Genomic DNA, 22,741 nt, shown 5'->3' on the forward strand with positions numbered 1-22,741 from the left:
AAAAGAAATACTTGAATATCAGTGTTCATTTATTTACACATATACACACAACACTCCTCTACTCATTGTTGAGTTAAGGGTTGAATTGTCCGTCCTTGTTCTATTCTCTGTCACTATTTCAGAACACACACATTATACAAATATACATTATAAAATCAATAAGAAAACAGGAGCTCTAATTTGGGAGTCTGAATTAGGATCAGAAGTTCCTATATAAACATTGCGCACTCACGTCGCCTTTTTGTATTGATTACTGCAGCTGTGCACTGGATTCATTCACAAATACAAACTACAACTCACAAACACTTTAGAGTTAGGCTCCACCATCAGAAAGTGTACTTAAACTTATAAAGATCACATGGATATTATTCAGTGAGTTGATTCACCAAAACTAACCTGTTATACAGGAGGAAAAAGCACACAGGATGTTTCAATTGTTCACATACTGATCGCGCTCATCAGAATGACAAGACACTTCCGGTCTGCAGGTGATAGCATTCAATTGGGAAGAAACGCCCTACAGCCCCCTACTGACCAATGTGAATACTGATAAATGTGTAATGACAGCTCCAAAAACGAATTCAAACCACAAAATAAAATAAATAAATCAACACAAAAATGTGACACATTATGGGTGGGTCACATATGCATGTACAGTAGATGGCAGTATTGTCCTGTTTAAAAGTGTCACAACATTGCTGTTTACGGCAGACGAACTGCTTTACGTAGACGAAATGCTGTTGTTGTGTGTTGTTACCGCGCTGGGAGGACGTTAATGAAACTGCCTAACAATAAACCCACATAAGAAACCAAGAACTCGCCCTCCATCATTAGTTGTTTATATTGTGGGAAAGCGGACGTGAGAACAGGCTGTCAACACGTCACTCAGGTCCGCATGGAGCTGGAGGGGGCGTGGCCTCCAGCTCTGCCTGAATTTCGGGAGATTTTCGGGAGAAAATTTGTCCCGGGAGGTTTTCGGGAGAGCCGCTGAATTTCGGGAGTCTCCCGGAAAATTCGGGAGGGTTGGCAAGTATGGGCTAATCTGCAAAGGTACTTATTCTCATTTACAGTAGAACTTCATACTTTTGCAACCCTAAGTAACTTTTTAGTCTCAGGTTGTTTGTCTGCAGAATTTTCCATTTCTAACCAAGATTTTAAAGTCATGTATTCCAAAAGCTCTCAAGTCAAGTAAACTAGCTAGCTTGAGTCAGTTGGCGTCCATCACTGCTGTAACACAAACTGTTGGCCCCGCTCTCAGGGGACACTTGGAGACTCTCCCACACATCCAGAAGCTTTTAACCAAGCAAAATGCTCCCTCTGGCAACATCTTTACCGTGTGTGTGTGTGTGTGTGTGTGTGTGTGTGTGTGTGTGTGTGTGTGTGTGTGACACCCAACGACGTGTAGGTTTCAAAGGTCTCAGCAGGGAATAAATCATTGCTACAAACACAGTAACTGTATCCTGAGGAGATGCTTGCACTAAAGTCTTATCTGCCACATCTTAAAAGCCTGAAACCAGAAACCAAACACACACACAGACACACACACACACACACCCACACACACACACACACTCTCACACACACACACACACACACACACAAGGTCTTCTTTAAATACTGTAAAGGCTGCTGGGATGAGAGAGTGGGTTTCTCTTTCCTTAACTGGTAACAATGCATCAAAAGTATGTTCTATAGTGTAAACATCTTTACTGTTTGTTGAAGTTTAACTTTAACTTAACTCATACTGTAAACATGGATGCAGTTGACAGTATAATTTTAATGATGAATAAAAGTCTATTGTGTACTTGCACACTCCAACTGTGGTGCCAACAGAGGCTTTACAACTACACAAATAAGTGTAGATTGATTGTGTAATAACAGAGCAGACTGTCAGGACTTGATCTTGGTTGTTTGCTTTTCCGGGATGCAGCGGAAAGTTGGCACGGGCGAGACGGGAACCAAGGTACATGATTTATTTATTAACTATAAATACAAAAAAAAGGATCAAACAAAAAGCGCGCACAGTGGCGGAGAATAAACTATGAACAATTAAACAAAACTTGCAAACTATGGCTTGAATAAAGAAAACTTACTTGGCATGGACAAAAAAGGAGCAACGTGAACGATGGACATGAAAAGGAGTTAGAGGCATGAACAGAGCATAAATGTGTTGTGATGTCGTCAGGCCGAACAACAGAAAATGAATGAACTTAAATACTATGGACATGATTAGTGAAAGCAGGTGCGTGACTCAAAACGTGAAACAGGTGCGTGACGTGACAGGTGAAAACTAATGGTTGCTATGGTGACCAGACAAGGGAGTGAAAAGACAGAAACTAAACAAAACATGACTTAAAACAAAACATGATAATACAGACATGACACAGACGTCTAAATGTTGAGACATTTGTCATAGGAATTTAGCAGGATTTCATATTTAATATAATGTAACTTGTAAATGGGGATGGGAATAATTAAATCAATTCAATAGATGGGTGAGAATTTGGTCCTGAGAAAGAAACATGGCGAGCACGACAAGGCTGCAACCATCATAACGAGCTTGCTGTCTAAAGAAGGCTTGGTGTTGTGTTTTTGACAATGTTTGCATTTAAAAAAGGGAGCTCAGAACATTCAGTGAGAGGTGCTCACATCCAATTAAAAAGTAAATAAGCAACTGATGAATTAAGGTTTCTAATAACTTTTAGTGATTGCACGTCCCTAATTAAAAGTCAAACAGTCACTTTTAGAGTTGGTCTTTCTTTTTGATTAAATAGTACAATTATTGAAAATAATATGCTAAATATATATATATATATATATATATATATATATATATATATATATATATATATATATATATATATATATATATATATATCGTAAGATCACACTCCTCAGCCTTCCCGGTAAGGTCTATTCAGGTGTACTGGAGAGGAGGCTACGCCGGATAGTCAAACCTTGGATTCAGGAAGAACAGTGTGGTTTTCGTCCTGGTCGTGGAACTGTGGACCAGCTCTATACTCTGGGCAGGGTCCTTGAGGGTGCATGGGAGTTTGCCCAACCAGTCTACATGTGCTTTCTGGACTTGGAGAAGGCATTGGACCGTGTCCCTCGGGAAGTCCTGTGGGGAGTGCTCAGAGAGTATGGGGTATCGGACTGTCTGATTGTGGCGGTCCGCTCTCTGTATGATCAGTGCCAGAGCTTGGTCCGCATTTCCGGTAGTAAGTCGGACACGTTTCCAGTGAGGGTTGGACTCCGCCAAGGCTGCCCTTTGTCACCCATTCTGTTCATAACTTTTATGGACAGAATTTCTAGGCGCTGGGGAAGGATGAGTAAAAAAATACAATCTAGACTGGGCTCCTAAGGGGGCCCAGTCTGGAATGGGAAAAAACCTCCATAGCAAAGCACATATACATATTACAACATACATCTCCAGATATCTAGCAACAGAGGGAAGGGAGTGCGAGGTCATGATGGTTGGCTGCAGCTCTCAGGCGCTGACCATCCATTCATCACCCCTATCGGATTTGCGTCGAGGGCGTTGGGTTGGGGGGGGGTGTATGTGTGGCGTATATTTTTGTGGTTGCAAGTGTGTGTGTAAGCCCGTAGTGTGTCTCTGTTCCGCGGCCTTGATGTTTGTGCAGTCGCTAGTCCAAAGTCAACAACAACAGGTGTGTGTCCATGAGAGACAAGAAGGGAGTTTGTTGTGTCTTCGACACTTAATAAGAGAAATGTCCGCGTGGTGAGGTGTAGCGAGAAGGAAGAGAAGGGTGCAAGAAGAGCGGACAAGTGAGCGCTTTGATGCAAGTGTGGAAGAAGTAAGTGAAAACGTAACACTTTTGTTTTAGCAACACAAGATAAGAAGCATCACACTTTTTTAATTCATGCTGGTAATGAGCTCAGGATCGTTCTAGAAGTTGCAAACATGACAAAGTTTCCGAAGCAACGTTGACAAAACAGACGTGGTGAAGCACCTCGACTCTCACAAAAGAAAATCAATACAGACCTTGAACTATCTAACGGTGTTTTATTACACTTGAACTCGGCAGCGAGAAAGATGAGCAAAAGTGGAATGAGAGCGTGGGAAAAAGAGATCTCATCTCTTCTTCTTGCAATTTCACTTGTCTATCTCTGCTAGTTCATAGTAATGCTCTGATGTACTTAACATATATATAACATACATAGCATGCATGCTGACCTGACTCACACAATAAAAGATAAAACATATACATATAACATATATAGCATGTTGCTACCTGACTCACAACATAAAAACAATCCAAGGATTCATGTTAAGAAAGTGGAGGACAGAATCAAATACAAGGTACAGAACCATCAAATTCCGGAGGGCCCGCCTCAGGAAAAGCCTGATCCCTGCAGCTATAGCCGCCCTTAACAGCAGGCCCGGCCGACCTGTCTGACAAGCCTGTAAATGTCTTGGTCATGTATGATGTCTTTTTGTTATTTTTGTTTTGTGATGTGTAATGTCTATTGTTTAAATGTACGGCAGTGGAAATGAATTTCCCCAACGGGAACCAATAATTCTAAATCTAAATCTAAAATGTGTATGAAAGAAAAAATGAATGAATCATCTCAACTTGCTCCATGGACCATTTTTTTTATTGAGGTGTGTGACTGCTGTTTTTCAACTTGTTTTCTGCTGAAGACGGCGATCTCCACTTTCCCCTTTCACCACGGCCCCTCCTGTCTCTTCATGTACTTATTAACAACAACATATATGTACTGTCGGAGGAAGATATTTACATATATCCGAATTTAAGTTGTACTTCTTTTATTTCATAGTCATATTTGAAAACAGCTCGTGTTTTCCATTTCTTCTCTTGCTGCTTTGTCTGCAAGTAAACTGTGTGTGTTAACCTTGAGTTCTTTGGAATGCATTATGGCTAGGGAGGGGGAAGGAAAGAGGGGTTTTTGGCGGTGGGAAGACAGACCATTTTGGGCGCCGCAATAGAATGTTCTATGGTTAGACTGGTCTCAAAAGGTATATTTGCAAAGCTTTGAAAATATACAACAAAATACCTATTCTGTCTCTGGTGGTTTTTCAACTCAGCTTTAAGTGCCGTAAAGAGCTTGGGAGCGAATTGTGACTTGAATTCCCTGGGAGGAACAACTGGTCCAGAACGCAACAGTACTTATTGATAACAACATATATGACTTAATAACAGGGTATTCCCTATTGAATTTTAATCTTAACCTGCTTTTTTCTAGCTGGGTTACAAATCTCTTTCCTCTTTCGCCTCCATCACCTTTGACTGTTCTACTGTTCTGTATCCTCAGTACTCTTGGTACTTAGTCCCACCTGCCCTTCACTTCCAGCAGCTATATCTCTTAAGAGTAGCGACACATTATTCCACAAGAGTTTCACAAAGACACAGTGAAAGCACCTATTTCACTGACCCCTTATCAAGTCTGACACTTCCCACACTTCACATCTGCTCGGCCTCGGCCTGTCAGACCCCCTGTTGGCCTCATGTTGGCCTCGAGTCTGCCTCCCCCTTGCAGGCTAAAACCCACGTAGGTGCAGCCCAGATGCTGGCAGGGCTGATCACAGTCATCATCATGGCTTAATTACATCTGCCACGAGACGCAGAGGAGACGCGGGAGTCTGGGGATTGTTGAGGAGGACTAAAAAGGCTGCAGCTTGGCTGCCTGAGAAAAGGTTCATCAAAGTGAAGAAAGCTCATGTGGAATGAAGGCAACATCTGGTACAGGTGACAGCAGTGCTGCAGCTTTTCTATACCCGTATTTTCCGCACCATAAGGCGCCCTGGGTTATAAGCCGCGCCTTCAATGAACGGCATATTTCAAAACTTTGTCCACCTATAAGCCGCCCCGTGTTATAAGCCGCATCTAACTGCGCTAAAGGAATGTCAAAAAAACAGTCAGATAGGTCAGTCAAACTTTAATAATATATTAAAAACCAGCGTGATGTGGGCGCGCATGGAGTCGTATATCAACATGGACGGAGCTGCGTGAAAAAAGCCACCCGGCCTCTTCGCGTAAACTTACCTTAACCACTCGCTCATCTTTTCTTCATCCATCCATCCTTTCGAGTTAGCTTTTATGATGACGCCGGCTGGAAAGGTCTCTTTTGGCAAGGTCTTCCTTTTGAATATCACCATGGGTGGAAGTTTCTGGCCATTAGCATGGCAAGCTAGAACCACAGTGAAGGATGACTTCTCATTCCCTGTGGTGCGAATATTCACCGTACGTGCTCCCGTTGTATCCACAGTGCGGTTCACAGGAATATCAAAAGTCAGTGGAACCTCGTCCATGTTGATAATGTTCTCTGGCCGGATCTTTTTTTCAGCTATCTTGTTTTTACAATATGCACGGAAAGTAGCCAGCTTTTCTTGAAAGTCTTTAGGCAGTTGCTGTGAAATAGTAGTCCGTGTGCGGATGGAGAGATTGCGTCTTGGAAACCTGTCGCTTAGTAGGAGCCATTTTGTGGTCTTTACAGATGTAAACACACAAAGGAAATGAAACGTAATATCCGCGCTCTTCTTCTTCTTCTACGCGGGCGGGTGGTTGCTTACAGTAGAAGAAGAAGCGCTTCCTGTTCTATGGGGGCGGGTGCTTACCTTGGCGGTTGCTTGCGTAGAAGAAGAAGCACTTCCTCTTCTACGGGGAAAAAAGATGGCGGCTGTTTACCGTAGTTGCGAGACCGAAACTTTATGAAAATGAATCTTAATATTAATCCATATATAAAGCGCACCGGGTTATAAGCCGCACTGTCAGCTTTTGAGTAAATTTGTGGTTTTTAGGTGCGGCTAATAGTGCGGAAAATACGGTAACCTTGTTAGCCTAAACCACGTTAAACCCAGATTCCCATCTAACAAAGGTCTAAACTCATTCTCCTTCTATGCCACATCAATATGGAATGCACTCCCAACAGGTGTAAAAGAAAGGGCATCTCTATCCTCCTTCAAAACCGCACTAAAAGAACACCTCCAGGCAACTTCAACCCTTGACTAACACCCTCCCCCCACCACATCCCACCTCCCCGGATTGTAAATAACCAAATGACAATAATCAAATGTATATACTTGTTCTTATGCTTTCTGAGCTCACTATGTTCACTACTTGCTGTACATATCCTACCAAGTCAGTCCTACACTGTTTCAATGTCCATTTCTCTGATGATGCAATTGTTGATGACTGAAGTGATGATATCAACCAAACCCTCCTCATCCCACCCCCCGGATTGTAAATAATTCAATGTTTGTACTCTGATGATTAACTTGTGTGATGACAGTCTTATGATATTAGTATATATTTCTACTATGAATTGATTAACGTGGACCCCGACTTAAACAAGTTGAAAAACTTATTGGGGTGTTACCATTTAGTGGTCAATTGTACGGAATATATACTGAACTGTGTAATCTACTAATAAAAGTTTCAATCAATCAATCAAACCATTGAACAGAACTCTGTCAGTAAATTCTAAGAAATAAAGCTTTGATTTTAATCTGCATAAGTCAATAGTTAGACAATTTGTATTATGTTCTTCTGTTATTGTCCACTACCTCCAAGTCTATTGGCTAATTGCAATGACCATTAATCAGTTCATTCTTAAATCCGACACACAATGGCAAAGGGAAGGCTGATTCTATACATGCTCTTGGACACCTGCAATTTCTCCAAACTCTAGGACCATTGAACTACCGTATTTTCCGCACTATTAGCCGCACCTAAAAACCACAAATTTACTCAAAAGCTGACAGTGCGGCTTTTAACCCGGTGCGCTTTATATATGGATAAATATTAAGATTCATTTTCATAAAGTTTCGGTCTCGCAACTTCGGTAAACAGCCGCCATCTTTTTTCCCATTAGAACAGGAAGCGCTTCTTCTTCTACGCAAGCAACCGCCAAGGTAAGCACCCGCCCCCATAGAACAGGAAGCGCTTCTTCTTCTACTGTAAGCAACCACCCGCCCGCGTAGAAGAAGAAAAAGCGTACGTTTCATTTCCTTTGTGTGTTTACATCTGTAAAGACCACAAAATGGCTCCTACTAAACGACAGGGATTCGGTTCATGAAAAGACGCAATCTCTCCATCCGCACACGGATTACTATTTCACAGCAACTGATATTCCTGTGAACCGCACTGTGGATACAACGGGAACACGTACGGTGAATGAGAAGTCATCCTTCACTGTGGTTCTAGCTTGCCATGCTAATGGCCAGAAACTTCCACCCATGGTGATATTCAAAAGGAAGACCTTGCCAAAAGAGACCTTTCCAGCCGGCGTCATCATAAAAGCTAACTCGAAGGGATGGATGAAGAAAAGATGAGCGAGTGGTTAAGGTAAGTTTAAGTTTACGCGAAGAGGCCGGGTGGCTTTTTTCACGCAGCTCTGTCCATGTTGATATACCTATGTTTGTGATTGCACATTTGCGTACATTTTGGGAGTGAACAGAGTTGTTAGAACGCTGGTTTTTAATATATTATTAAAGTTTGACTGACCTATCTGACTGTTTTTTTGACATTCCTTTAGCGCAGTTAGATGCGGCTTACAACACCGGGCGGCTTATAGGTGGACAGAGTTTTGAAATATGCCGTTCATTGAAGGCGCGGCTTTTAACCCAGGGCGCCTTATGGTGCGGAAAATACGGTAAGCCTCCGTTTTGCTTCCTGCCAAGGACCCAAACTGAGGCTGGGTTTACACTTGACCAAACTTAACTACATTAGCAGAACAATCCCACCAGGATTTGACTCAAGCAAACCTTTTAAGTGTGAAGGCAATCATCTGCTGGCAACATTGGTGCACACCAAACAATCCACTTCCAATCACCACTCTGGGATCTGTTTTGGGCTTTATGCCAAACTTGAACGCTACACAGAACAGCATCGGGTTGAGAGCAAAAAAGTATATGGAAAAGATGGATAAAGTTCATAACTGTACAGAGTGGGTCAGAACAGTCTGAACAGTCTCAACAGTTCTTACCCAGAATAATTTGATTGTAGAAATAATTTAACGTTATATATAAGTTGGTCTTTAGATTTGGCGCCATCGCTTACGTTAGCTCACATTACTGTCATTTCCGGTCTACAAGTCGCTTTTTTCCCCTATAATACTAATTTATGGATTCACAAGCTTCACACGCCACGATAAATTTAGCCGCGTCACATCGAGTCACGGTGGGACGATAGAATTGTTCACATTCAATCAAACGCACTCACACAATCATTTATTCAGCCATTTAGCGTGTTGTGGACTGACCCACATCATAGAGAACACACGACCAAATACAAAGCCGAAGATGAACGATCCGGCCATCGAATGAAACGGAAATCCACCACCACTAATGAGCCCTGTAAGGTTGGACTGACGGGCAGCCGAAGAGGACTACAGCGGTTTCAGAGAGGGACGAAGACCGTGCTCAATGACTGCAGAGGCGTATGTAGTTTTACAGACATGCAGTCTGTAAAACTGTCTTTTAATACATTTGTAAATGAAAAGAAGCGCCTGTGTAAATATTTCATGTTTAATGTGCTGTGTAGCTCGACATTTACGGTACAAAAATGTCTGAATGGCCTGTTATTTCAACTCTGATACAACTTTTTCACTTCTGGTACAATATTAGGGTGCAGCCTTGAATATTTGCCAATAACAGGATCAAGCTGATAAGATATCAGCATTGAGCATTCGTACTTTAATTTCCTATTTAGTAATGTGCCATGTTAGAAAAGGCTTGATGAAGAAATATAGTAACTCAAAGACAACAATAGTATGGTGATCATACGGGCTCTGAATGCTGGATCTGAGTCTATGATGGTTTGCTTGCATCGCAGTGCTCGTATCAGAGAATTGAGTTTCAGTATCGGATCGAGACACCCGTGCTTTTCACCGCTGCACAAAATAAAACCTACCCTAAGTCGCTAAATTATGAGAAAATGATGCAGATTTCTTATGAAACCAACCAAAAAGCTTTGTTTTACCAATTCAAACGCAAACACAAGTCTTATTATGCAAATGAGATAAAGAAATGATCTTGGGCCACACCACCACTCATAAACTCCAGATCTGTGGTCAACACTAACACAGCAACAAGCAGTATTGCACTCTGTGCAGTTTTCTACGCACCGACAGTTTGTGTCCGCATGTAACCAGTGTGGTGGCAGCCATTGCCAAGGAGCAGAGACTTTGGCTGTCATGTGTAATCTAACGTAATCCCTAATCGCCAATTGGTCCACTGACTGGGTAACTGTAATCCCGCTACAAGTCCGAGGCGCAGGCGGCTGTAATCCACTCAGTCTGCTGACAGTCACAGTGACAGCAGGACTAAAGGCCCGTCAGACCTCTTCCCCTGTCAGACAACCATCTGTCCGATTGACCATCCACGTATGTCGTCCACACCCATTCCCCACTATTACCACTTCCTCCTGTTCCTCCATGGAATGTCCACCATCTGTCAGGAAACAGGGACTTCATCGAAGCTCCTTCACAACTCTTTCTCAATTCTTGCCCAGAGATGAAGCTTTTATGCTCATTTCTTATGCTCCCATTTCGTTACAAGCAAATAAAAATGAAATATGCAAGCATAAATGGCTTGTTAACACAAAACTGGGCTCCCCCGAGCAATTGCTGTAGGAATTCTAACTTCTTTTTGACATGACGACAACAAAGCTGCTCATATTTTACAACTAGAGGGAGGTTGATTGTCCAATGTTAGTGTCATCGTTTTATTGTTCATTATGACATTGCTGGCTTCGTCAATGCTACTTGCAAACAATAACACTGTCAGTTATAAGTCCTAAATATTACAACGTACAGTGGTGGTCAAAAGTGTACATACTAGAGATGCGCGGATAGGCAATTATTTCATCCGCAACCGCATCAGAAAGTCGTCAACCATCCGCAATCCACCCGATCTAACATTTGATCAGAACTGCATCCGCCCGCCATCCGCCCGCACCCGCCCGTTGTTATATATCTAATATAGACGATGCAAGGCATTAGTGAGGTTATAAAGCTTTTGCCTGTTAAAGAAAGGAGACTGATCCAACGCAGCACAGACATTCGCGTGCCACGCTGTCACGACCCAGACGCACACCAGTGCGCAATCATATGGGAGCCGCGCTGAGCGCACCTCCAAGCGCGTCTCACTGCCGGCGACGGCCGGGTATATGGGCCCGACGCTCCAGCGCCATCCATTTTCAGGGCTAGTTGATTCGGCAGGTGGGTTGTTACACACTCCTTAGCGGGTTCCAACTTCCATGGCCACCGTCCTAGCTGCTGTCTATATCAACCAGGGTGAGACCCACCCCTTTCGTGAGCGCACTGCGCGCGGAGTGACCCCTGTTACGCGCCCCCGGCAACAGGGGTGGCGGGCAGGTAAGCTGCGCGGGCGGAGCGCGCGGAGTGACCCCTGTTATGAGCCCCCGGCCACGGGGGTGGCGGGCAGGTAAGCTGCTTACCGTGATCTTGTCCTTTTGGTCATGACCCAAAGCTCATGACCATAGGTGAGGATGGGAACGTAGATCGACCGGTAAATTGAGAGCTTTGCCTTCTGGCTCAGCTCCTTCTTCACCACAACGGATCGATACAGCGTCCGCATTACTGAAGACGCCGCACCGATCCGCCTGTCGATCTCACGATCCACTCTTCCCCCACTCGTGAACAAGACTCCGAGGTACTTGAACTCCTCCACTTGGGGCAAGATCTCCTCCCCAACCCGGAGATGGCACTCCACCCTTTTCCGGGAGAGAACCATGGACTCGGACTTGGAGGTGCTGATTGGAGGTGCTGATCTCGCTTTTCCGGGCGAGAACCATGGACTCGGACTTGGAGGTGCTGATTCTCATCCCAGTCGCTTCACACTCGGCTGCGAACCGATCCAGTGAGAGCTGAAGATCTTGGCCGGAGGAAGCCATCAGGACCACATCATCTGCAAATAGCAGTGACCTAATCCTGCAGCCACCAAACCAGATCCCCTCAACGCTCTGACTGCGCCTAGAAATTCTGTCCATAAAGGTTATGAACAGAATGGGTGACAAAGGGCAGCCTTGGGGGAGTCCAACCCTCACTGGAAACGTGTCCGACTTACTGCCGGCAATGCGGACCAAGCTCTGACACTGATCATACAGGGAGCGAACTGCCACAATAAGACAGTCCGTTACCCCATACTCTCTGAGCACTCCCCACAGGACTTCCCGGGGTACACGGTCGAATGCCTTCTCCAAGTCCACAAAGCACATGTAGACTGGTTGGGCAAACTCCCATGCACCCTCAAGGACCCTGCCGAGAGTATAGAGCTGGTCCACAGTTCCACGACCAGGACGAAAACCACACTGTTCCTCCTGAATCCGAGGTTCGACTATCCGGCGTAGCCTCCTCTCCAGTACACCTGAATAGACCTTACTGGGAAGGCTGAGTGTTGTTAATATTATGCTCTGGGCCTGTTTTGCTGCCAATAGAACTGGTGCTTTACAGAGAGTAAATGGGACAATGAAAAAGGAGGATTAGCTCCAAATTCTTCAGGACAAGCTAAAATCATCAGCCTGGAGGTTGGGTCTTGGGCGCAGTTGGGTGTTCCAACAGGACAATGACCCCCAAACACACCTCAAAAGTGGTAAAGGAATGGTTAAATCAGGCTAGAATGAAGGTTTTAGAATGGCCTTCCCAAAGTCCTGACTTAAAACGCGTGGACAATGCTGAAGAAACAAGTCCATGTCAGAAAACCAACACATTTAGCTGAACTGCACCAATTTTGTCAAGACCTTCATTCTAGCCTGATTCAGCCATTCCTTTACCACTTTTGAGGTGTGTTTGGGGTCATTGTCCTGTTGGAACACCCAACTGCGCCCAAGACCCAACCTCCGGGCTGATGATTTTAGCTTGTCCTGAACAATTTGGAGCTAATCCTCCTTTTTCATTGTCCCATTTAAAGCAGCAGTTCCATTGGCAGCAAAACAGGCCCAGAGCATAATACTACCACCACCATGCTTGACGGTAGGAATGGTGTTCCTGGGATTAAAGGCCTCACCTTTTCTCCTCCAAACATATGGCTGGGTATTGTGGCCAAACAGCTCCATTTTTTGTTTCATCTGACCACAGAACTTTCCTCCAGAAGGTCGTATCTTTGTCCATGTGATGTCAGATGAAACAAGTCCATGTCAGAAAAGCAACACATTTAGCTGAAGTGCAGCAATTTAGTGGTCAAGTGGTCAAGCAGAAGCTTGTGGATGGCTACCAAAAGCGCCTTATTGCAGGTAAACTTGCCAAGGGACATGTAAGCAAATATTAACATTGCTGTATGTAATGTTTGACCCTCACATTTTCAGTAGAGCCATAATAAATTCATAAAAGAAGCAGAATGTTTTTTGTGAGCAACAAGTATGTGCTCCAATCACTACATCACAAACAAATAGAAATGATTGTAAAGTCAAGACAGCCATGACATGATGTTCTTTACAAGTGTATGTACACTTTTGACAACAACTGTATATTGATTTGTGTTGAGTGTCCTGTAAATACACAACAGTGCTAAAAATATAAAGATGTTATTATTGACAGATGCTACAAAGGCTAATAAAAGACATTTCAGTGATTGTGCCTTCAAAAGTCCTCACAAAGAGTCTGCAACATGATGGAAGGTAAACACAGCAACATATTTCTTTAGTCATCTTGTGATGTTTTCTTACATATTCCTGCCAGGAGTGTGAAAAGCTGCCAAACGTTAAAAGAAGACTCTAAAGAGAACTACTCACCAGCCTGGTTGGTGGTGACGTTGAGTGACACGTACTGCTTGCTGCGGTCCGGGGCCAGCTCCGACACGCCATTGAGGGCCTCCAGCAGGAAGCTGTAGTTGGTGTGTGACTGCAGGTCGCCCACCATCACGGAGGTGTTGGACAGGCCCACGTGGCGCGGGAGGAAGCGGACGTTGGGGCCGCACTCTTCCAGGCCCCTGTCGCCCGGCAAGACTCGTCTGCACAGGACGTTGTAGCGGACGTCCTTCCGACCGCCCGTCTCCGTGGGAACGGACCACTCCAGGAAGACGCTGGTCTCGTTGACGTTGGAGATGGCGTTCCGAGGAGCGGACGGAGGTCCTGAGTGAGTTAATGATAAACAGCATTAATGATGACCATGGTTGGGATTACTGTTTTTATATGCAAATCATCGTTAAACTGTAATGATAACACTTTGATGATAGCGCTCATTTATTAGAGGAGCAAGCAAGCTAATGGCTGGCTAGCTAGCTGAAATACTAACATTAATACAAGAAACAATCACATTGCTAAGATATTCCAAATTTTTTTTTCAAGGTAAAAAATGATTTTCAAGGTAAAAAAAAATGTTCAAGTTAAAAAAATTTTTTCAAGGTTAAAAATGATTTTCAACGTAAAAAATGATTTTCAAATTTTTTTAATTTTTTAAAAATGTTTTTAAATTTTTTTATTTATTTTATTTTATTTTAATTTTTAAAAATTGTTTTTACTTTTTTAAATGTTTTTAAATGTTTTTAAATGTTTTTAAATGTTTTTAAATGTTTTTAAATTGTTTTAAAAAAATTTTTAAATGTTTAATTTTTTTTAAAATTGTTTAAAATTGTTTAAATTTTTTAAATTTTTTTTAAAAAAAATTAAAATTGTTTTAATTTTTTTTAATTTTTTTATTTTTTTTTTTTTAAATTTAAAAAAAATTAAAACATTTTTAATTTTTTTTTATTTTTTTAATTTTTTTTAATTTTTTTTTTATTTTATTTTATTTTATTTTTTTTTATTTTTTTTTTTAAACAATTTAAAACAATTTTAAAATGTTTTTATTGCACTGAAACTACAGCCTGTGCCATTTTAGAACACAGTGATTGTTCCGTAGGTGGGTTTGTCAGGTTCAAACACCCAACTATCTATTAAACAAGTCAAGAAGCAAGGAATCAGGCAGAGACAGAGTTCAGTTTTGCTCATGAGGAGAAACGTTTGGGGCTGCACACTCAGTTACGCTCTGAGGGGCAGTCCCACGCACTGAGGCTGCTTCTAGGGGGAGGGGACACATATTACGCAAGCAGGCCCAGTATCACAATACGTGATTATTCAGAATGCAAATGCGCTTGAGCTCGAGATTTCGCCCTGGCTCTGCTTTGTCTGCGTGTTGTCGTCTTATCTTCGTTGAGGTACTTGAAGTCCGTTTTTGGCTGTTTTAGCGGGCTGGAAGACAGAAACTGCTGCTGCGAGTCAACTTGCAGTGGAAGATAACAAGTTGTGTGCCTTTGCACGGATAGAAAAGTACAACTTGAGCACAATAGATAATAACTGTAGCAATGGCCTTTAAGCATAAGAGTTGTGTGATAACTTATACATAATTATTGTAACAGGTTGCAGTCACGTGACCGAGTGGCACTTCCGGGTTTCAGGCGATGGTCTAAAACTCACCAGGCGACAGTTTGTTCACTTGCATCAGTGCAGATTTGAAAGGTTTAGAGGCAAATATAAAAGCAATCATGAAAAAAATATTGTGAGAGGGAAGTCTGGGCTTCCCTGCTTAGGCTGCTGCCCCCGAGACTCGACCTCGGATAAGCGGAAGAAGATGGATGGTTGGGATGGAGTGAATTTTTATTTGACACTCACAATCTTTAGAGAAGAAAAGACTGGAAACACATCATGTCTTTACATGTGAGAGGTCCACAAATGAAACATTAATCAGTGGAAGACAAAGTTGGACTTATTAGTGCATCGCTAAGTAACATATTTGACTAAGTGCTGTTGTGATTGTTATGCTAGTGAGAAAAAGTAAAGTTTGTTTGCAGTTGATTTCCTGCTACAAATATTAGTCTCATCTACAATTCATGTCTGCACTTGTTTTTATGTGTGAAGTTTATTTTGTGTCATTATTTAGCTGTAGATGTTGTTCAGCATTGTTTGCTAGCGATGTCAACATTCAGTTTTTGCTGTTGAGATTATTCATCTACTTCATTATTACTATTAAGGATATGTTCTTGATTCGAACAAATATCACTAAAGATGCTATAATGTGGTCATCTGTGTTGAATAAAGCACTTGTCTTTCCTGCACAACAACAACTAAGTTTTTAGTTTCTGTCATGAAACAAAAATAGGGTGGATTGCACCAACAATCACAATATTTATTACGAGGACTTAACATGAGTTAGTTTATTTGCACAAGCAGGTCTTCTAGTTCTATTTAGACATAGCAACCACAACATAACACAAACTAATGTGGTCTCTTGTCCTTTCTTTATGTTTAGTTCTGCTCTCAAACACTACTAATGTAGTGGAGAATACACCATATTTTTCGGAGTATAAGTCGCTCCGGAGTATAAGTCGCGTTTTGCTGATAACGGACCAACATTGATATCGCATCAAGACACCCTTAATAGTTAAAAATTAATTATGGTAGTTTCACTCTGGTATTTATAATGTGTATTTCAATTGTTTGCATGTTTAAGAGTCAAACAGCATCCTTGAAATTGTTTGTAATTCAGTTGTTACCAGTAAAGTGAATCAATCCTCTTTACCGTATTTTTCGGAGTATAAGTCGCTCCGGAGTATAAGTCGCACCAGCCGAAAATGCATAATAAAGAAGGAAAAAAAAACATATATAAGTCACACTGGAGTATAAGTCGCATTTTCTGGGGAAATGTATTTGATAAAAGCCAACAGCAACAATAGACATTTGAAAGGCAATTTAAAATAAATGAAGAATAGTGAACAACAGGCTGAATAAGTGTACGTTATATGAGGCATAAATAAACAACTGGTATGTTAACGTAACATATTATGGTAAGAGTCATTCAAATAACTATAACATATAGAACATGCTATACGTTTACCAAAAAATCTGTCACTCCTAATCGCTAAATCCCATGCAATCTTCCTCCTCAGTGTCGCTCCCTTTCTTTCTGCTGCTCGATTGCCGTTTTCTGCTGCATATTTCACTACGTCCAGCTTGTAATCTGCAGTATATGATTTCCTTTTCGCTGCCATCTTAGTTCAGTCCTTCTCAGTTTTTATAAGTTACCGCCAATGTAGATGTGATCCATTTTAATAGCTACGGCAGTAGCATATAGCATATAGCAGTTAGAATCCCATGACCCACAATGCATGATTTTCAAAAAAAAAATTTCAAGGTAAAAATATTGTTTCAAGGTAAAAAATTATTTTCAAGATAAAAAAAAATTTTCAAGGTAAAATTTTTTTTTCAAGGTTAAAAATGATTTTTAAGGTAAAAAATTATTTTCAAATTTTTTTAATTTTTTAAAAATGTTTTATACTTTTTTTTTTACTTTTTTTTTTACTTTTTTTTTAATTTTTTAAAACAATTTAAAACAATTTAAAACAATTTAAAACAATTTAATTTTTTTTTAATTTTTTTAAACGATTTTAACAATTAACATTTTTTTTTAGGTTTAGGGTTAGGGTTAGGGTTAGGGTTAAGTTTAGGGTTAGGGTTAGGGTTAGGGTTAAGATTAGGGTTAGGATTAGGGTTAGGGTTAGGGTTAAGATTAGGGTTAGGATTAGGGTTAGGGTTAGGGTTAAGATTAGGGTTAGGGTTAGGGTTATGGTTAGGGTTAAGATTAGGGTTAGGGTTAGGGTAAAAAAAAATTTTTAAAGTTAAAAAAAAGTTTAAAAAAAAGGTAAAAAAAAAAGGTAAAAAAAAGTTTTAAAAAAAGTTAAAAAAAAAGTTTAAAAAAAGTTTAAAAAAAGGTAAAAAAAAGGTAATTTTTTTTTTAAAAAGTTAAAAAAAAGTTACTTTTTTTTTTTTAAATTAAAAAAATTAAAATTAAAAAAAAAAAAAAAAAAATTAAAATAAATGTAAAAGAAATTTAAATTTTTTTTTTTTTTTTTTTCAAGGTTAAAAATGATTTTTAAGGTAAAAAATGATTTTTAAATTTTTTTAAAATGTTTTTACATTTTTTAATTTTTTTTTTTTTTTTTTTTTTTTTTTTTTAATTTTTAAAAATGTTTTTTTACTTTTTTTTATTTTTTAAAACAATTTAAAACAATTTAAATTTTTTTTTATTTTTTTAAACAATTTTAACAATTACAATTTTTTTTAGGGTTAGGGTTAGGGTTAAGTTTAGGGTTAGGGTTAGGGTTAGGGTTAGGGTTAGGGTTAGGGTTAAGTTTAGGGTTAGGGTTAGGGTTAGGGTTAAGATTAGGGTTAGGATTAGGGTTATGGTTAGGGTTAAGATTAGGTTTAGGGTTAGGGTAAAAAATGTTTTTAAAAAGTTAAAAAAAAGTTTAATAAATTAAATATTTTTTTTTGAAATTAAAAAAAATTTGAATTAAAAAAATAATTAAAAAATTAAAAAAAATGTAAAAGAAATTTTAAAAAATTAAAAAAAAATTAATTTTTTTTTTAAACATTTAAAAAATTTTTTTAAATGTTTACAAAAATATATATATTTTTTTTTAAACTTTAAAACATTTAAAGAAAAGAAAAACATGTTTTAAGTTAAAACATGATTTTCAAGGTAAATGATTTTCAAGGTAAAAAAACATTTTCAAGGTAAAATTTTTTTTTCAAGGTTAAAAATGATTTTCAAGGTAAACAAATGATTTTCAAGGTAAAAAAAAATTTTCAAGGTAAAATTTTTTTTTCAAGGTTACAGTTTTTTTTCAAGGTAAAAAATGATTTTCAAGGGAAAAAAAATGTTTCAAGGTACATTTTTTTTTCAAGGTTAAAAATCACTTTCAAGGTAAACAAATGATTTTTAAGGTAAAAAAAAATTTTCAAGGTAAAATTTTTTTTTCAAGGTTAAAAATGATTTTCAAGGTAAACAAATAATTTTCAAGGGTAAAAAAAAATTTTTAAGGTACATTTTTTTTTTCAAGGTAAATTTTTTTTTTCAAGGTTAAAAATTATTTTCTAATTTTTTAATTTAAAAAAAATGTTTTTAAATTTATTTTTATTTATTTATTTTTTTTTTATTTGTAAAAAAAAAATTATTTGTAAATAGTTTTTATTTTTTTTAGGGTTAGGGTTAGGGTTAGGGTTAGGGTTAAGGTTAGGGTTAGGGTTAGGGTTAGGGTTAAGATTAGGGTTAGGGTTAGGGTTAGGATTAGGGTTAGGGTTAAGATTAGGGTTAGGGTTAGGGTTAAGGTAAATTAAAAAAAAAAAAGTTATACATTTTTTTTTAAAAAGTTAAAAAAAGTTTAAAAAAAAGAAAAATTTTTTTAAAAATATTTAAAAAAAATTAAACAAATTTATTATTATTATTTTTTTTTTCAAATTAAAAAAAATTTTTTTTTTTTTTTTTTTTAAATTTAAAAATAATTTAAAAATAAAAAAAATAAAAAAAATTAAAAAAATAAAAAAAAACTTTAAAAATTTTTTAAAAATTAAAAAAAATATGTTTTAAGTTAAAACATGATTTTCAAGGTAAAAAAAGATTTTCAAGGTAAAAAAAAATTTTCAAGGTAACATTTTTTTTTCAAGGTTAAAAATTATTTTCAAGGTAAACAAATTATTTTCAAGTAAAATGTTTTATTTTTTTAAATGTAAACATTGTAGCGACCTGGCTGTTAAAGTTAAGGAGTTTTGTGATTTCAGACTTTGAGTGCACCACAGGGCTAGTGACAGTGTGTGTGCGTGTCAGCAGGGCGGCTGTAAAGGAGGACAGGTGAGCTTGTAGTTGCTGTTTTCATCTTGTTATTAAATAGTAAGTTTATCCATCGTCTCCTTATGTTTGTTTGATATCCGGTACTGTATAGTGTTTTATATTGTGCACATCTTTATCAAAATATGGACTTTTATCAAGGCTGGAATCCATTATTCATGTTTAGGTTGCTAAGAAGACATTGACTTCAATATACGAACTTTTCCACTCATGAACTCTGTTGAGGAACCAATTATGTTTGTCAATCGAGGTTCCAATATATATAGTAGGAAGGGGATTTATATTTGTTGCAGTTTACCTGCCACGTGAAATGTGACAAATTGGGCGGGTGCATTATCCACTTTAGCCACCAGATGGCAGTAGAATGTTGAATATTTAAAAATGTCTTTTGTGGGATTTTCCAACTTTGACCCCAGCATCAGTTGCTATGTAAAGTGGGACCTTCCATCATTTTTAGTAGACTGTGCAGCAAAATGATTAACAACCCCTCTTCTTCTCACACGAGACCCGCCCAGGACTGGGACCACATGATGCTGTAGACCTGATCGGAAGGGTTCAGCTTTCCTTGAAATGTGCAGTTTTGTCTTACGTGTGCAGGCCATATTGGGAGGATCTGAGTGGATCTTGTAGAATCCGTCCTGGCAGCTGCATGACGTGGCTCCTGAGTGGCGGGCCGCACTGTGGGGGGGGCATTTACTGCAGGCCAAAGACTCCAGCAGCGAGCGGTAAAAGCCCGCCTTGCAAGCTGAAAGACATGAAGAGGGCGGATGAAGTGAGGGGGAGCAGATGTGGGGAGGGTCAATGAAGTGGGAGAAAAGACAAGACAGTTAGTGACTTTGACACAAAAAGCAGGTCACAGTGGGAGCTTTGATGTTATCACAAATACCAACTGCAGCAATAAAAGACAAATAAAACTTATTTTTCTTCTACTTTTATGTCAGGATCCCTGCAGAGATTACTCTCATCTCCTCATACTTCATCTTAAGAACAATTTCCGGGGCTTTCCTTCTGTGTTTCATCACAGGACTCGGCAGGCCTTCAGATGTTGACATTCAAGCACACTTTTTAACATTCAAATCAACGCTCTTCTCTTTTCTTGAACACTTTATTGATCGCACTGCAAACCACTTGTTGTATGCATGACCTATCAATGCTGATGGACGACATCACTTCACTCATCTGCCACACACACACACACACACACACACACACACACACTTGTATGTATTACCTTCTTGAGACCTCCGAAAAATATAAAAAAGCTTGTTGTGGAAAAATGAGTTGGAATTTCACAAGAAAAAGGTCACAATTTCACAAGAAAAACATAAAATTTTGTCAGTATTATAGCAAAAGTTGTAATTTTACTCAACGTAATTTTACTCAACGTAAGTCAAAATTTTACAAGAAAAACTGAACATTTGTGCAATATTATGATAAAAGTTGGAATTTTAATCAATAACAGTCACAATTTCACAAGAAAAGCTTAAAATCGCAATCTTACTCAACAAAATTCACAATTTTATAAGAAAACTTTACAATTTTGGCAATATTATAATATTTGGAATTTTACTTGGCAAAATTGTGACAAAAGTCATCATTTTACTCAAAAAAATGTCACTATTTTACAAGAACATCAAAAACAATTGGCAATATTGTGATAAAAGTCAGAATTTTATATGACAAATGTCACCATTTTGCATTAAAAAGGAATAATTTTACTTAAAAAAATGAACAATTTTGCATAAAAAAAGGAATAATTTTACGAGAAAATATTGCAATATTACAGAAACAAAAATAAAATTGTTCCCAATTTTATAAGAAAAAAGTCTGTGCTGTTCAGTTCTCTTGTTTCCTTACACTTTTATGTGTCAATGAAGTTCTGTACTGTCCTTCATGATGTCGGAGAAGTTAGATGATAGTAGTCTATAAACTACAGTGTTGCCATAGCCAGAAAGTAGTCTTTGCCATTATTACAATGTTACAGCCTTTTCTTTTGAGACCTAAACGTGTTAAAACTGTAAGTATTGTATTTACTACACATCAGCTGTTTGATCCTATTGTTGGAATAATTGTTTGTAAGTTATCACAAAAGAAACGTTGTATTATGAATGCTGTCTTTCGAGGCCTAACAAGAGGAAGAAGGCTCGTGAAACGCCACTGTGATTTCAACACGGACAGATGGCAGGATCTGCTCAACTCCCAGAGGAACTCTCTTTGAAGTGTTAAACGAACTCTCTTTGAAGTATTTCACAAACTCTCTTCCAACTATTTGGTAACTGAAGTCAACGCTATTTACGACCCGCTGCCCTCTTGAAGTCCCTGTGGTCAGGAGACGGGAGGGGTTATCCATTGTCCTCCAACACCTGCCCCAGCTGGATCCAGGAAGAGCCCAAGCCCGAGAAATCCTCTTCTTGGACTTCAAAGCGACCGAAAACAATGACTCTTTTACACACTTACCATTCCTGCTGTGACATGTGTTGGTGCGTGAACATGGAACATCTGAATTAAAAGAGGAGACGAAAACCTTCTTCGTCAGAGCGTGGTGCAGGACTGTACAGAGAGTGCAGCGGCCATGTCTCTCCTCAATATTGAGTCCAAATTGAATTCTGTCTCTGTTTGATTCCTTGCCTTTTGTCTTGTTTAATAGATGTCCTGTGTTTGAACGTGACACCTAACATGCATCTTACTTGTAGTTTTCAGTACCACATTCTGAGAAGTCGCCATGCAAAATGTAAAATAGCTAACGCTAATAGGTAGCATGTCCATAGCAAATGCAATGTAAATGAACATTTTGGAAAAGTGGAGCCTTACTTTGCTTTCTTTGGAATATTGTAACATTACTGGAGGCAGTCCAGCTGAGAACCGCTGGTTGTTTCCCAGCCAAGTGCTTGGCCGGTCGTGTCTGCAGTTGAAATGTGGTAGTCGTAAAAAAGTTTTGAAATATGGCACCCTTTAATTTGACATGAATCAGTATTACGGTAGTACCGACAGTACCTATAGAAGTACCAAAGTGGGTACTATCCTTAGCAGAGGTGGGTAGAAACGCGCTACATTTACTCCGTTACATCTACTTGAGTAACTTTTGGGATAAATTGTACTTCTAAGAGTAGTTTTAATGCAACATACTTTTACTTTT

General features: G+C 39.2%; 1 protein-coding gene across 1 annotated transcript in view; it reads right to left on the reverse strand.

The window, feature by feature from the left end:
• The window catches only part of LOC133619703 (ephrin type-A receptor 5), a 222,676-nt gene that overhangs the window by 101,092 nt on the left and 98,843 nt on the right, over positions 1-22,741 (reverse strand). Inside the window, exons 4-5 of the mRNA XM_061980927.2 lie at positions 20,195-20,350; positions 13,737-14,075 (exon numbers count right to left, since the gene is read on the reverse strand). Of these exons, the coding sequence (XP_061836911.1) occupies positions 13,737-14,075; positions 20,195-20,350 (495 nt within the window). The remainder of the gene's footprint in view (positions 1-13,736; positions 14,076-20,194; positions 20,351-22,741) is intronic.

This window comes from Nerophis lumbriciformis, linkage group LG20 (genome assembly GCF_033978685.3).
Source record: "Nerophis lumbriciformis linkage group LG20, RoL_Nlum_v2.1, whole genome shotgun sequence".
Lineage (NCBI taxonomy): Eukaryota > Metazoa > Chordata > Actinopteri > Syngnathiformes > Syngnathidae > Nerophis > Nerophis lumbriciformis.